Genomic DNA, 16,112 nt, shown 5'->3' with positions numbered 1-16,112 from the left:
GCGGTGGAGGGGACCACACGTCCTAGAGAGGAGCCACCGAGATGGTCCTCCCTCTCTCAGGGACCCCCCAACACACACACAGTGGCAACCAACAGACCAGGGTCCAAGGCACGTGGGGGTTGACACTCTTCGCGACCCCCCGCTCCATGGCCCGCAGGTCACTTCAGAATACCCAAAGCCTGGAGCTCGGCTCAGCCACCCCATATCTCCCAGCCCTGGGCCCAGAGGGCGGCATGAGTGGCAGAAACTGTCATCACTGCTAATTACCGATGACGGCGCTGGCCACGTGAGACGGCAGCCATGGCACCGCATGTGAGTGAAGGGACCAAGGAGGCTGGGCCTGGGAGGGAGGGCCTGGAAAGCTGGGGTGAACTAAAGGCAGGGCAGCCCCCTTTCTCTTCATTTGCCGGTTCACGCCCTGATGGGTGTGTGCCTGCTGCAAGGGGGCTGCCAGCGTGAATGGACACACGCACACACAAGTGCACACACGCACACGTGCACACACGCACACACACGCCGGGCCCCTCTGAGCGCCAGGAGGTTCCCCTCTATAATCAACTGCCGGGAAGGCACAGAAATGCTATTTTAGGTAGGAGACCCAGGCAGCCTTGAAGACAGACTTTGGCTGGAAGCAAAAAACAAACCACACAGTGGACAAACCAACCACCAGCCAGGTCCAAGCGTCACCGCCCCAGACCCGAGCCAGGGGGGCAGGTCCCCCACACCCTCCCAAGGTTTCGGCGCCAACAGCCTCAGCATTGAGAGTGGCCATGACATGCAAGAGTGGCACACTGGAAAATGAAAGGGAAGTAGCCAGGAGAGAGGAGAGCTGAGTTTAAATAAAAGCCAGACTCAGGAGAGCTTAGCTTCTGAGACGGCATTCGTCCCACAAGCTTAGAACCGTCAAAAAGAAAAGAAATATTTCTGTGAAAAATGAGCAAAAGCAGCCTTTGCATGCTTATTCCCCCAAGCATAAATAAAGCCCCGAGTCCAGGGCAGTGGGGGGCGGCCGATGGGGAGGGGGCTGTCTGCGTACCTGAGATCCGGTCCCTCTCCATTCCTACGGATATATTTAGCAGTGGCGGGAGTCCCGGCGTCCCGCTCAGAGGCGGCCTCCCCTTTCTCACCCCCGTCGCCCTCCCTCTCTCAGCCTCCTCCTCCTCCACCTCCTCCTCCTCCTCCTCTAAAAACACTCTTTGTCTGGTCTAATTTCTTCAATCTGTTGCAATCACGAATGCATCCGAATTACCACATTTCCATGTGCTGATCATATGTTTGTGCTCCAAACTGAAGTAGCATTGTCTCTTCGAAACAGGAGGAAAAAGGGAGCAAAGGAGAGAAATCCAAAAATAGGAGGCAGGAGAGAGGGCCCGAGGTGGGCCTCGAGGAGTCCGGCAGCCCCCAGGGTCTGCCTGCGAGAGTCCCAGAGTCCCGGCCGCCCAGTCTGGTCGGTGGCTGCAGAGGTCCCGAGTGCGGCTTCCGGCAGCCTCCTCCCTCCACCTCCTCCAGCCCCCGCCGCCCCGAGGCTTGCTGCTCCTTTTTAATATCCACTTGGAGATGCTTAACTTAGACTCTTGGAAACCAACTCACAGAGTCAAATTCCTGACGACTTCCAAAGTCTTTCATTTTCCCTGTCCCGCGATGCTGCGATTTCCTTGGGTTTAAGTGTTTAAAAAGCCCAGTTCCTGTGTGCCTGCCTCGCCTTCCTCCGTCCTGGGCTGGCCCAGCCCTTCTTCACCCCGCACCCCAACGTGGCTGGGCAGGAGGAACAGCTGTGCCCCAGGTCAGCCTGCTGAGAAAAGGTTCCGGAGCACCTGCCCAGGAGGAACCCTGAGAAGTCACCCCCCTCCTTCCCGTTAGCCTGCGGTGACAGAGGCAGTTGCCGTCCCCACCCAGGCAGAGAGGGTGAACGGGACGGGGACTTCCTGGAAGATTCCTACCACACACGCATGAGTCAGTGAGTCTCTAGCCATTCTCTGGGAGGGAGCGAGTCTTCCTGTCTGGGAACTCGGGGCCCCACTGGGGGATCAGTGCTGTTCCCCACTGTTCATCCTGGGTCTCAGAGGCTGCGTACCTGGGGGGTCCCCACCAGCACATAGGGTCCATGCTGAGGCCAAGGGCTCAGCAGAGCAGGTGGGGGTTTACAATGTGGGTCACGGGGGTGAGGATCAGGGGCATCCTCTGTGTCTTTAAGCTTCACTTCAAGGGTTCATTCAAACCCGAGACACAGAGGTCGGTTCTGTTGGCCCAAGCCTGTTTAAAGAGAATGTGTGTTCGTGCCAAGGCTGAGAGCTCAGGCAATCTCTCTGAAAACTCCAGATTGTCAACTTCTGCGAGAAAGGGAGGACGTGTGGCCGCACCTCAGAAGCCTTCCTGCCTGGCTGCACAGGGCTGGTGTAAGACTGTTCTGCCCTTCAGACAAAACAGCTTCCAGTTTGCGCTGCTCCCCAAGGCCCCCACACCAATTTACACTATCTGCACCCCTCTACCTCGACACACCCCGCAGGCCTCTTTACAATCCCTGCCCCACAGAGCCTGGTGAGTTACCTGTGACCAGGTGAGGCCCATGCACAGCCCTCAGCTAGATGACAGAGCCAAAAGCCCTGAAGTGCCACTTCAGGCCACAGTCCCCTCCGCTCTCTACCTGGGATAGTACCCCAAATGCAGTCTCCTTGGCAGAAAGGACGTCTTACTGGGGGGTGGGGAGGACCATTCCCAGCCTTCTGGGAGACATCAAGCAACCATCTCCTCCCAAAGAGCCTGGAGGCCAGCCCCACAGGCAGCGAGGCAGTGAGGAGGTGGGGACAGCATCTCAGCCGAGGTGGGAGGCCGGGGAGGGAGGGATCACAGGCACTAGAGAAGGCTGAATAATGGCCCCAGGGATAGCAGGTCCTAATCCCTAGACCTGCAAATGGGACCTTGTTTGGAACAAGAGTCTTTGCATCTGTGATTCGGTTGCGAATCTTGCTGTGGCGAGAGCAGCCTGGATGGTCCAGGTGGTCCCTAAAGGCAGTCTCGGTGCTCATACAAGACAGGGGCAGAGGGAGATTCGACACAGACAGGGAAGGCCAAGTGGAGATGGGGTCCGGAGAGATCTGAAGATGCTGGTGTTGAAGGTAAGGGCCATGCAGCCACAAGCCAAGGGACGCCCACAGCCACCAGAGGCTCGAGGGGGCAGGCGATGAAGGCAGTGGCCCCTAACCTTTTTGGCACCTGGGATCGATTTCATGGAAGACAATTTTTCCACAGACCAGGGAGTGGGGAGATGGTTTTGAGATGATTCAAGTGCATTATATTTATTGTTTTATTTTATTTTATTGAGACAGAGTCTCGCTCTGTCACCCAGGCTGGAATACAGTGGTGCGATCTCAGTTCACTGCAAACTCCGCCTCCTGGGTTCAAGCGATTCTTCTGCCTCAGCCTCCCAAGAAGCTGGGACTACAGGCGCCCGCCACCGCGCCCAGCTAATTTTTGTATTTTCAGTAGAGACGGGGTTTCACCATGTTGGCCAGGCTGGTCTTGAACTCCTGACCTCATGATCCGCCAGCCTTGGCCTCCCAAAGTGCTGAGATTACAGGCGTAAGCCACCAAACCTGGCCTTTATTTTTTATTTTTTGAGACAGTTTCACTCTGGGATTACAGGTGTGAGCCACGCACCCGGCCACAGGCACGCTGTATTTACTGCGCACTTTATTTCTATTATTATTACACTGAAATAATTCTACAACTCACCATAATGCAGAATCAGAGGGAGCCCTGAGCTTGTTTTCCTGCAACTAGACGGTCCCATCTGGTGGTGATGGGAGACAGTGACAGATCATCAGGCATTAGATTCTCGTAAGAAGCACGCAACCTAGATCCCTCACCTATGCAGTTCACAATACGGTTCACTCTCCTATAAGAATCTAATGCCATGGCTGATCAGACAGGAGGCAGAGCTTGGGCAGTAATGCAAGCAACGGGGAGTGACTGTAAATACGGAAGAAGCTTCGCTCGCTTGCCAGCCACTCACCTCCTACTGTGCAGGCCAGTTCCTAATAGGACACACACGGGGGTGGGAACCCCTGCCCTAGAGTATCCAGAGGGCTGTGCCCAGTGGACACCCTGATTTCAGCCTGGTGACCCTCATCTCGGACGTGTGGCCTGCAGAGCTGTGAGAGGATGGCTGGGCGTTGTTGTGACCCAGCCAGCTTGTGGCCACTCGTTACAGCAGCTGCAGGAAACTGATGCAGCGCCACAGACGGAGCCACTGGAGTTGCTTTCTGTTATTCTATTTCTTCCTAAAACATTGTCTTAAGCCAACCACTAACAACCACTGACTCCGATCGGCAGAAATCGCAGAGGTTTCTTGGTTTGTTTCTCTAATCCCTTTTCCAATTTTGAAATAATATTCCTTGTTGGTTTTTCTGATTATAAATGTAATACCTTTCTTTGTATTGAGTTTAGAAACAAGATAAAAAGTATAAGGCAGAAACCCCAGCTGGGCAAAGTGGCACGTGCCTGTAATCTCAGCACTTTGGGAGGCTGAGGCGGAAGGATTGCTTGAAGCCAGGAGTTTGAGGCTGCAGTGAGCTATAATCGCGCTACTGCACCCCAGCTGAGTGAAAAGAGTGAGACCCTGTCTCAAAAAAAAAGAAGAAGAAGAAGAAGAAGAAAACCCATTAACCTCACTCAAGACTCTCCATACGAACTCCTGCTGTGGGGCAGGGAAGCCCAGGAAGGCCCCCTGAGGCTCTGACCCAGCCTGGCTGGCGGTGGGAACTTGGGAACAGCCCCAAGTGAGGGGCCAGGCTATGACTGAGTTCATTCACCCAGCCACCTCCCGCACGCTGTGCACACGATGAGTTTGACGGCCAGGGCTGGAGCACTTACTGAGCACAGCCTTGACCTTCAGTTTTACCCAGCATGGTTTGGCCTGAGGTCCATCTCCCCTCCGTGCCTGAAAATCCAAACATCGTGGCCCAGGCGGGGGATCACTTGAAATGGAAAACCTGGCAGCACCGATTGGCTCTGGAGAGGCAGGGGTTAGTCATGAGCCAGCTGGGAGGCAAGTGCAGAGGTGGTGAGGTAAGGCCAGCAGAGGGTGGGGGAGGCGAGGGGCCAACCTCTCACCGCGCACGGTGTCTCAGCCTCCCTGTAAGCACTAAGGGGGCACCTCACCAGGCCAGCGCAGACCCAAGCCCCTGCGGTGGATCCCCCGCGGTCTCTCCCTCCAGAGGAACGCTGAAGAGGTTTCTGTGGTCCTGTCTTAGATTCAGAGGCACATTTGCATACTAAACGCATCGAGTAATCCTACAGTGAGGGGGCCGGGCTTGGTTTAACCCACCTTTTCCCAAATTGGACCAAAGGTTGCTGTCCCGGGAAGGCAGGGCCCTCAGGGCCACAGCTTTGGGAAACTCTGGTTGTGCCAGCCTGTGAGCCCAGCTCCCGGCCGTCCCCGCCTGCCCACACCCTGGAGTGGGCACTGTTACCCGAAAGCCCCTTCCAGACAGTTCTCAGGGCGGCATCTCTGTCCTTCACCCCCCATAGACCCCTGGCCACTTTTTTTCGACGTCAGCATCACTGATTCACAGCTCCTCTTAATTGCAAAGTGGGGCTCAGCGGCACAGGCCAGGCCTGGCAGGGCGGGAAGGAAGAGCGAAGGCCACTTTGTCTCCAGTGGCACTGGCCGGGCTCCAGAAAGGCCGGAACCCACAGAAAGGAAGGAAGTGTCACACTCAACCTACCTTGCCTCAGCCCAGGGACATCTGGTAGAAAGAAGTTAGGTGGTCATGGCCAGGTGCGGTGGCTCACACCTGTAATCCCAGCACTTTGGGAGGCCGAGGCGGGTGGATCACGAGGTCAGGGGTTCGAGACCAGCCTGACCAACATGGTGAAACCCTGTCTCTACTAAAAATACAAAAATTAGCTGGGCATGGTGGCACATGCCTGTAGTCCCAGCTATTCAGGAGGCTGAGGCAGGAGAATTGCTTGAACCCGGGAGGCGGAGGTTGCAGTGAGCCGAGATCACGCCACTGCACTCCAGCCTGGGCGACAGAGCGAGACTCCATCTCAAAAAACAAAAAAAAAAGAAGTTAGGTGGTGATTCTTCAGTCTCTGGCTTGGCCTAGGAACTGCTTCTTTTTCAAGATGCTATCAAATGCCTCCTCCATTAGGAAGCCTTCCCTGGTTGCCCCCTCCACTCCTCTCCTTGCCCCAGAACACCGCCCGGCCCTCACGGACAATCCTGACATCAGAGTCTTCTTGGTAGAGATTTTCCTCCTCCAGGGAAATTCACACTCCAAACTGAATATGTGTGCAGACTGAGCCCCTGTTCCCACATGAAACAAAAGTGAAAGGTGCGGGTCACCTGTCTTTCCCCACTCCTTCTCACAACGATCTGGGTTCCATAGGGGCCCAGTAGGGGCCAGGTCCAGTTCAGCTGCCCCAGGCGTACCATCCTGGGCACCAGTGCCTCTGTCCCCTTCCACGAAGCACAGCTTCATCCACCAGTTCCTGGGGGGAAGGGGACACATAGCAGGCATTCGCCAGGGTGGCCTGTGCTCCCCACACCAGGCCAGGAGGCCCTGGGGCTGGTCCAGCCATCCAGAAAAGGGAGCAGGCGATCCAGGTGCCGCTGATGTGGGCAGCAGGGGCCTTCGGGAAAGGGGCTTCGTAGGATCAGCCCCACCTTGCTCCAGGCGCACACACTGGGGAAGGGTCCTGCACGGAGGTGGAGAGAAGGTATCTTTGGCTGAAAGGATGCTTTCTGACGCTCTGGGCTCGGATTTGCTGCCATATTCCATGTCCCCTCACCTAACACACATTCCAGTAAATTCTCCATGCTGAGCACCAAGCTATAGAGGATGCACAAACTCTCGCTTTAAAGTGACTTTTCCTGCTGGGTGTGGTGGCTCACACCTGTAATTCCAGCACTTTGGGAGGCCAAAGTGGGAGGATCACTTGAGGCCAAGGGCTCAAGACCAGCCTGGGCAACATAGAGAAATCCCATCTCTACAAAAAAAAAAAAAAAGTCCAGGCACAGTGGCTCATGCCTGTGATCCCAGCTACTTGGGAGGCTGAGGCAGGAGAATCACTTGAACCTGGGAGGCAGAGGTTGCAGTGAGCCGAAATCATGCCACTGCACTCCAGCCTGGGCAACAGAGCAAGACTCCATCTCAAAAAAAAAAAAAATTTTTTTTTTTTTTGAGACAGGGTCTTACTCCCTTTGCCCAGCTGGGCTGGAGGGCAGTGATGTGATCACAACTCACTGCAGCCTCACCTTCCAGGGCAGCTGGAACTACAGGGGTGTACCACCACACCCAGCTAACTTTTTGTATTTTTAGTCAAGACGGGGTCTCGCCATGTTGCCCAGGCTGGTCCAGGAGCACCTGAGCTCAAGTGATCCTCCCACCTCGGGTCCAAAAGTACTGGGATTACAGGCATGGGTCACCATGCCTAGCCTGAAAACATTTCTTTTAAGAATTAGCCAGGCATGGTGGTGCACAACTGTAGTCCCAGCTACTTGGGAGGCTAAGGCAGGAGGACACCTTGAGCCCGGCAGGTTGAGGCTGCAGTGAGCTATGATCGTGCCACTGCACTCCAGCCTAGGGGACAGAGAAAAACCCTGCCTAGAAAGAAAAAAGAGGCCGGGCGCGGTGGCTCAAGCCTGTAATCCCAGCACTTTGGGAGGCCGAGGCGGGCGGATCACGAGGTCAGGAGATCGAGACCATCCTGGCTAACACGGTGAAACCCCGTCTCTACTAAAAATACAAAAACTTTAGCCGGGCATGTTGGCGGGCGCCTGTAGTCCCAGCTACTCGGGAGGCTGAGGCAGGAGAATGGCGTTAACCCGGGAGGCGGAGCTTGCAGTGAGCCGAGATGCGCCACTGCACTCCAGCCTGGGGGACAGAGCAAGACTCCGTCTCAAAAAAAAAAAAAAAAAAAAAAAAAAAAAAAAAAAAAAAAAAAAAGAAAGAAAAAAGAAAAAAAAAAAAGACTTTTCCGTTCATTTCCTGCTCATCCTCAGACTCAACCACTGAAGTTTGCTTCCCTGCATTAAAAATGAAGGAGCTCCGTCCTGGACTCCCTCCTGCTGACCCTGCTACTGTACCTGCCAGCAGAGCCGGCCAAGACCCTCCAGGCTGGCCCCAGCCTGGCCCGCCTACAGCCTCCCAAGCAAGACGGATTCCCAGGCTGAGGCCAGTTGCATTCCTCTCCGGAATCTTTCTCCACTTTTTATTGTGCCTCAAGCTTTGGCTGTTCCTAAATAAATACAATCCAGCTATCTCTGCCCTTGGGGCCACTGCAGGGTTTACTGGTGCAAACCGCCTGGGCAGGCCTGTTGCTTTAGGAGTCCTTCCAGGTCAGCGTGGAAGGAAACCAAGACAACGGGAAGAAGCAGCCCGGCTGGGCCCAATTCCACTCTCACAGCCTCGTGCTCAGCCATCCGTCCGGGCTGTAGCCTGACAGGAGCTGGAGCTGGCGCTCCATTCCTAGAGGGGGCCCCCGACTGCCCCTGCAGAGCGAGGGAGGTCTGGGGGTGCAGAGGCCAAGGGCCTTGCAGAGTTTGCCCCAGGCTCCCCGAGTTTAAGCTTCTCTGCAGCCAACAGAAGACTCCCCCGAGATCGGGTGTCTTTCATCCTGCTTGCTCAGTAGGTGCCCAACAACCGTTCACTGGATAAACAATGAATTTGTGGATCCAACGTGAAGATGATCTAAACCAGCGCCCCCCCACCCCCCCCATAGAACTTTCCGCAATGTCGTCAATGTTCTGTATCTGCCGTGGTCAATATGGCAGCCACATGTGGCAGTGAACGCTTGCAACGTGGAAGGGCTACCAAGGCAAAGAGTTTCGCATTTATGTTAAATAATTTAAACTTAAATAGTCACAAATGCCCAGTGCCTGCCCTGTTATACAGACCCCTTTTGTCACCTTCTTCTCCTCCCTAGAGACACTGCATTCGCCATCAATTTCTTACCCAGGAGGTAAATGGAGAAAAGCTACTCTTTAGCCAACGCAAAACAAGGCCAACATTTGCATTTTAAGCTAGTTTTTTTGGCCAATTCTGCCAAGCATCTCCTATCAAGGTCAGTCCAGCAATATTTCCTGACTGCCTGCCATGCACCAGGAAAGCATCCCGCCTCGGCTCTGGTCCGAGGCTGTGGAGGACACAGAAATAAGCAAGGCCGAGCTGATAGAAGGGGTGTGACAAGATGGCCCAAAGTCACCCTGAGCCAGCTGGGTCCAGGAGCATGGAAGCCCCGCTTTCCAGAGGACAAGTGGCAATCCATCCAGGGAGGCCGAGCACCCAGAGCCAGGAGCGCAGAAGCAGGGGCTCCAGGCTGGAAAGCGGTATCAGGGCCAGGCTGGGCGGCAGCACAAATCCACACTCGAGGCTTGGGGGTGGAAACTAAGGGCTCTGTGAGTAAGAAGACCGGGCCCAGGTCTAATGTAAATGATCGGGTGGAGGGATCCTATCACCCGGTCCCCAGCACAGAGGAGGGAAGCAGTAATCGTCCTCTAAATGTTGGCCATGGACGGGAAGGAGCCACAGCAGGGCAGGGGTGGGGAGGACAGCACCTGCTGGTCCAAGGAGGGATGACGGAGGCCCAACCAAGACATGACCATGACTAGGGCAGCCTGTCCAAGGGTCAGTATGCGGAGAGAGAGTGGATGAGATCTTGGCAGCCTGTTGACCTGGGGGTGCTGGGGAGGCAGAGGTCAAGGTCAACTCTGAGATTTCCTGCTTGCGAACCTGGGTGGGTGGCAAGGCTGACATCAGAGAAACAGAGGAAGAGCGGGTAGCTATGGGTGAGAGACGAAGTAATTAACTAGGGGTGCCTGCAAGAGCCCAGGGGCAACGTCCTCGGGCAGCCAAGATGCTGGTGGTCTCTTCCACGACCAGCTCCCTCCACGTGGCACACTTCCGTCTGCATGCCTGGGCACGGGGCACCTGTTCGTCCGACACACTTTGAGCGCTACTCTGTGCACTGAGGCAACATGGCATGGTGCCCTGGGGAAATAGTGAGGAGGCACTGCACAGGCCCCACCCTTCTGGCATTTTCTGTCTCCTGGGGATGGCGGCAGTTAAATAAGTGACAGCCAATTGTCAGGAGAGTTGGGCTCTGATTCACCGGGTGGAGCCAGGCACTCCTGCCGGAAGAGGCATGGGAACTGGCATAGGATGAAGGGAGGCAGCGAGCACCAGCCCGGGCCCTGCCCCCACAGGGCCCTTTTTTCACACCTCCTTGTACAGGCGTCCCCTGTGAGGGCAGAGACGTCCCCTGTGAGGGCAGAGATGCCTGCAGTGCTTGAGGGAGACTTCCTGTGGGCGGGGGTCGTCCATCCACAGCAGCCAGGTGGGGAGGTGCATCAGTGCCCTGTGGCTGCCGTAACGGACCACAGCTGTGGGGCTTGAAAAAAATGGAAGCGGGTTCTCTCCCATGCTGGAGGCCAGAGGTCCAAAATGAAGGTGTCAGCAAGGCCACACTCCCTAGGAAGGCTCCAGGGTGGGGTGGGGGCTCCTTCCTTACTTCTTCCCAGGTGCTCCCTGGCCTGGGGCCACATCGCTCCACCATCTGCTGCTGCCTTCGCGTGGCTCTTCCCAGTGTGTCTGTGGCCTCTCTGCTTCTTTTAAGGACACCAGTTGTTGGATTTAGGGCCCACCCTAATCCAGAATGACCTCATCTCAAGATCCTTAACTACTTACATCTGCAAAGACTCCCATTTCCAACTCCCAGGTCACATTCTGAGGTTTTTGGTGGACATGAGTTTGTGGGGGACACAGTTCAACCTAGGACAGAAGGGATGATGGGGGCACTGGGGAAGAGGCCACACACCCCAGAGGTATTGCAAGATGGAAGAGCAGGACCCAGCGACACGGGATGTCAGTCAGAGGCGTTGGCTGCAAGGATCCCAGCCAGGGTCTGAAGGCCAGAGAGAGGTAAGCTCAGGCACCACTGAGATGAAATGCTCTGTGCACCGTGGGAACCAGGGCAAAAGTCAGCTGGACACTCAGTCAGGGAGGCGGCTGCCTCCCTGGGCGAATATGGGAGAGGCTACCAGACGGCCACTCGGAAGGGCGCAGTGGTAACACCTAGAAGGGCTGAGAAGCGCGTCTCCACCACCCAGCCAATCCACCTGGGGAAACACACGTTCCCGGCAGCGCTAGTAACAGAGAAGACCTTTGGCGATGTCACCAGTGGGCCACGGGACCGGCAAACTCTGCCTCCCCACACAGAGGAACACTCACTAGCTGCCAAAATAAATGAACCAAGGCTACGTGGATCTGCACGGATAAGTCTCCACGTCGTCACGCTGTGGGCACAAGCAGGGCAGCCACTGACTCCAGTGAGGCACCAAGGACACGATGCTGACGGTGGCATTAAAGAGGAGACAGACCTAGGCTGTTCGGACACACGATGCTGATGACCGTATTCAAGAGGAGACCAGGCCGGATGCGGTGGCTCACACCTATAATCCCAGCACTTTGGGAGGCCGAGACAGGCGGGTCTCCTGAGGTCAGGAGTTCGAGACCAGCCTGACCAACATGGTGAAACACTGCGTCTACTAAAAACGCAAAAAATTTAGCCGGACATGGTAGCGGGTGCCTGTAATCCCGGCTACTGGGGAGGCTGAGGCAGAAGAATCACTTGAACCCGGAGGGCGGAGGTTGCAGTGAGCCGAGATGGCGCCACTGCACTCCAGCCTGGGCGACAGAGCGAGACTCTATCTCAAAAAAAAAAAAAAAAAAAAGGAGACCTAGGCTCCTCAGACACACCACCGCCCTGCACAGACATGCCTGCCTGGAGCCAGATCCCAATCCAGAGGGGTGGGCACCGCAGCAGGAGCGGGGCTGGGATGGAGAGGGTCACCCAGGGCTGTGGCTACACCTGCAATGTCTCACTTCTTAAGCGGGATGGTGAGTACACAGGTGTTTTGTTACCTTATTCTTTACATTTTTTTTTGTAGCTCTAACAATTCCGTTTGTTTGTTTGTTTGTTTGTTTGTTTGTTTGTTTTAAAAAAAAGAGAGAGAGAAAGTGTGTGAGCTGACCAAAGGGTTGATCGTGGTGTCATTTAAGATCTTGCCAGAAACGTCATCCCTGGCCCAGTCCCAAACGCAGCCTCGAGAAGAGCCTTCGTCCCTCTGGGGAGGGCAAGAGTCCCAGACATGGGAGATTGGCCAGATGTGGATCTACAGAGAAGTTGGGCTGGGAGGATGGGATGGCAGACAGTCATCTGGGGAGTGTCAAATGGGGAGGCCGGGGATGCTGGGGCGTCTAGGAATGAACTCCTGCCTGGACCAGGGTCTTAGCAGCAGGGAGGCAGGGAGAAAGACAGAAGCCAAGAAGATGAAGAAAGGGTGTCTCGGGCCGGAGCCCACAGAGGCCCACAGAGGGAGGACCCCGTGTGTCAGCAGGCAGTCCCACGCAAACCCAGATCACCAGCTTGCAGCTTTGGGCTTCAGCAAATTATGCCTTAGGCTTCCAAGCTGAGCCGTGATCGTGGCTGCCAAGTGCTGACGGCACAGAACGAGCCAGTCTGAGCAGAGGGAAGCAACCGCCGGGGGAGGCTGTGTCCACGCAGCCCAGGGTGCCAGGCTCCCAAGATGCAACCCTCACAAGCACTGGGGGACCCTCCCCACCCATTCCACCAGAAGCTGGCCAATGAGAGGGAGGGAGACGGAGAGGCAGGTCAGATGCGGAGCCGGAGAAAAGCTCCCCAGAAACACAGCAGCGGCCGGGCTGTCCAGTGGTTAGTGCCCAGCATGACTGTGATGGGCGGAGCCCCTCTCAACCATAGCGCTGAATCACGCAGCTGCCCAGGGGCCTCCAGCCAGAGCATCACCCCCCTCTTCCCACATACAGTCCCATCCTGTACTGCAAAGGGCCTCACATGCACTCACGTGGACACGGCATCCCCTCCACTCCCACTCCCTGTAAAAAGCCACCCTCTCCACCCTCCAGGCCTGGGGATGCACAGTCCACGGGCACTGCATCCACCTCTGGAGGGCAGACTTAGGAGGGGTCTGTGCTGTCCCCACAGAAGCAAGCTCAGGATCAGAAGCAGGCTTTGGGTCTAGAATTCTGAGGTCTCAGGTAGCCAGCGTGGTCTGGAACTGTTCAGTTTCACAGCCACTGGCCACACGCAGATATAAGTGGAAATCCATTTAAAATAAATAATTCTATGCAAGTAAATGAGTGAATAAAATAAACGTAAACATTTATACTTCGAGTGTGCAATAGACCCAGATGGCTAAGCGGCTACCACACAGGATGACGGAGTGCGGATGTGTAGAACAGACCCACCATCACAGAAGGTTCTATCAGACGGAGCTGGTCTAGAGCACGGAGGTGGGGGCTCCAGATGGGCACATGCCCTTGCCCCGTAGGCACCCTGTCCTGGCACGACGGCTGTCTCACCTCGTTCTGAAGGCAGCCCTGGGCCACAGGCGCTCTATTTGTGTGGATTTGACTCAGGGTCTGTGTCCTTTGGTAACTTTGTCTCCTCTAGAATGGCTAATTCATGAAGGCACAGTCCCTGCCTGTCTGCCACCACCACCATGATGATGGCAGCCAGGGGCCTGGCACCCAGTTGGCCCCCAGCACATATGCACATGTGACCACGCCATCTCTGCTCTTCTCAGAGCTCCTCGTCTCCTAGGGGAGGTAAGTCCATTCATTGCTGTGACCCACCATCCTCTCCAAATAGAAAAGCCACTAGATGGGCACCTGTCCCAGCCTGGCCGCTGGAAGTGACAGCCAAGAACAACATAGCCTCCCAGAAACAGAGGCACTATCATGGCCACACTGGGGTCAGGCAGGGGAGATCGGGGACACCCAGTGGGGAGAAGACGACGTGCAGACTCAGCCCTAGGGGGCAAGGGCTGGAGGCAGAGCCCTGACCTCTCCGTCCCACTCCCCTGCCCAGGCTGCACCCGGTGGTTGGTAGGGTCCCTCCAAGCCTATGAGCTGTAACTCCTGTCCTGGACGGCCAGCCCCAGAGCTCTGATGGGTGCATCTGTTTCCCCTCTCTACTGGTTAGTGTGGAAAATTTCCAAACACATGGAAAAAGCAGAAAGAATAGCACAGTGACCACTGCCAGAGGCCCACTTATTTCCTCCTAGATAACACTGGACGTATCTGCTCTATCCTGGAGCGTCTTCCATCCTGCAAGGTTGCAGGGAGCCCAAGGATACTGAACCAGCACCGAGAAGCCCACGGTCAAAGCCACCTGTCCATGGCACGCCTGTCCCCTCAGCACCTCAAACCAAACCATCCAGCCCTATCCATCTCCCATTCTCTCCTCTGTCCCGCACACACAGGCCTGCTCCCTAAGCCTGGCTGCCCCTGCCCTGACAAGGATCATCTCCAGCAGGGCAGCGCCGACAGGCCTGGAAGCCACCTGAGTCAACAGCAGTCAAAGACGGCATCTCCCTGGGAAACAGGCAAGTGGCCGCACTCATCCAGGGAGGCCAGGTGGGGAGGCAGGTCCCAGACCAGAAGAACGAAGGGGCCCACAGCACAAACACGCCCATGAGCTGGGGCCAGGGCGGAGCGAGCCACCTACCTGGGCCACTGGAGTCACCAAGCCTCCGGAGCCTGCCACTGGAGGTCCGCGTGCCTCCTAAAGACAGAGACAAAGGGCAAAGGTCACACAAGGCCACTGGCGCTCTCCCTCCGGGTAGACGGTTAACACCAGGAGTGTCCTCACCTTTGCTCCTGTGTAAGTTCCAGAGCCAGAAACGGGGCCCATCTGGGGGCAGGGGCCCTACTCCCCCAGGTAACCCTGGACCCTGGAGGGATGACAGTCACTGCTGTCTGGCTGCTGGGGGGGCTCTGGGCCAAACCTTCACACACCTCCTCCCCCAAGCCCTACTGCCCCTGTTTTGCAGATAAGGAATCTGAGTCTCCAGAGTGTCACTTCCCTGTGGCCACACAGTGAATGAGAGTTGCACACAGGTGAGCCCACGTCCTTCAGACTCCAAACTGGGCTGCACCCAAGCGTGTCTCTGCTGGACGGAGTCTCCTCCTTCCACCATGTCCATCCATCTTATGAACCAGGGTTTCCCTACACCAGGGTCTACAACTCACAGGCAGTCCTGACCCAGCCTCCTTCACTCCCAGGGCTGGGTGCAGCCAGGCTGGATTTGGGGATGGAGTGGGACAGGCTATTTTTACCTTTTGCCCCAGGAGGGAACAAAAACAGAACCTCGGATTAATGCAGCCTCCCGCGGCACGCGCTCCCTCTGCCCACACACAGGCCTTGGCCTGGGGCTGCTCGTTGGAGAGGCTCATGGCAGACAAGTCCTAACTCGAGGAGATTTGCCGAGGTGCTAAGCCGAGCAAACCCGAAAGGCTGCCAGGAGGAGTGGCCCTGGGAGCACAGGCGGCTGCCCCATTGCTGCAGAGCATGGCACTCTGGGGATGTCCCCTGGGCAATGCCATACAGCCACCCTTCAGAGAGCTTCAGGGACACATAACCAGCCCAGCCCCACCAACAGTGAGATAAGGGATCAGGTAGACCCAGACACCTCCCTGCATCTGATCACCATGCTGGCTGCTGGTCAAAGATGCCAGTTCCTCCCTGGAACCCTCCAGAGAGGCTCTTGCAGCATTCACCCACCCATTTACCCCATTCACCCATCCATCCATCCATTCACCCATGGACCCCCCCCCATCCACCCCACCACCCCTCCACACATCCATCCACCCATCCACCCAACCCACCTATCCAGCCCTTCACCCACCCACCCACCAATCCACCTATCCATTCACCCATCCACCTAATCCACCCATCCATCAACCCATCCACCCATCATCCATCCATCCATCCATCCATTCCACAACCCCACTCCTAAACTGTGACCAGATGAAAATGGGTGCAGCCAGCTTGTTTCCAAAGGTTCAGAGCTGAGGCAGAGTGACCTGCACACCTGGCCTTCGTGTCCAGCTGCCCAGCCCTGTACCCCTGTTCCATAACTACAGGACACCAGACTCAGCAACTGGCAGCAGAATGAGCACAGTGTGTCCTCCGTGGAACTGGTATCAACAGGGTACCCATCTCTACTAAGCCTGAGCCTCTCTGGTGCTGGGGGGAACCCCAAGATGGGCCCCAATTTTAGTTGA

General features: G+C 56.2%; 1 protein-coding gene across 2 annotated transcripts in view; it reads right to left on the bottom strand.

Moving 5' to 3' along the window:
• Window positions 1-16,112, bottom strand: part of LOC116482929 (septin-9) — a 123,692-nt gene that overhangs the window by 84,033 nt on the left and 23,547 nt on the right. The window contains exon 2 of one of the 2 annotated variants that reach the window (XM_032176450.2): window positions 14,554-14,610. In XM_032176450.2, coding sequence (XP_032032341.1) covers window positions 14,554-14,610 — 57 coding nt within the window. Of the gene's footprint in view, window positions 1-1,036; window positions 1,145-14,553; window positions 14,611-16,112 lie in introns of those variants that run through there. The other variant, XM_032176452.2, reaches the window with a different exon arrangement.

The sequence above is a fragment of the Hylobates moloch genome, unplaced genomic scaffold (assembly GCF_009828535.3).
Source record: "Hylobates moloch isolate HMO894 unplaced genomic scaffold, HMol_V3 SCAFFOLD_15, whole genome shotgun sequence".
NCBI classification, from domain to species: domain Eukaryota; kingdom Metazoa; phylum Chordata; class Mammalia; order Primates; family Hylobatidae; genus Hylobates; species Hylobates moloch.
Note: the sequence above shows the minus strand (reverse complement) of the source record. Positions and strands in the feature narration are given on the sequence as shown.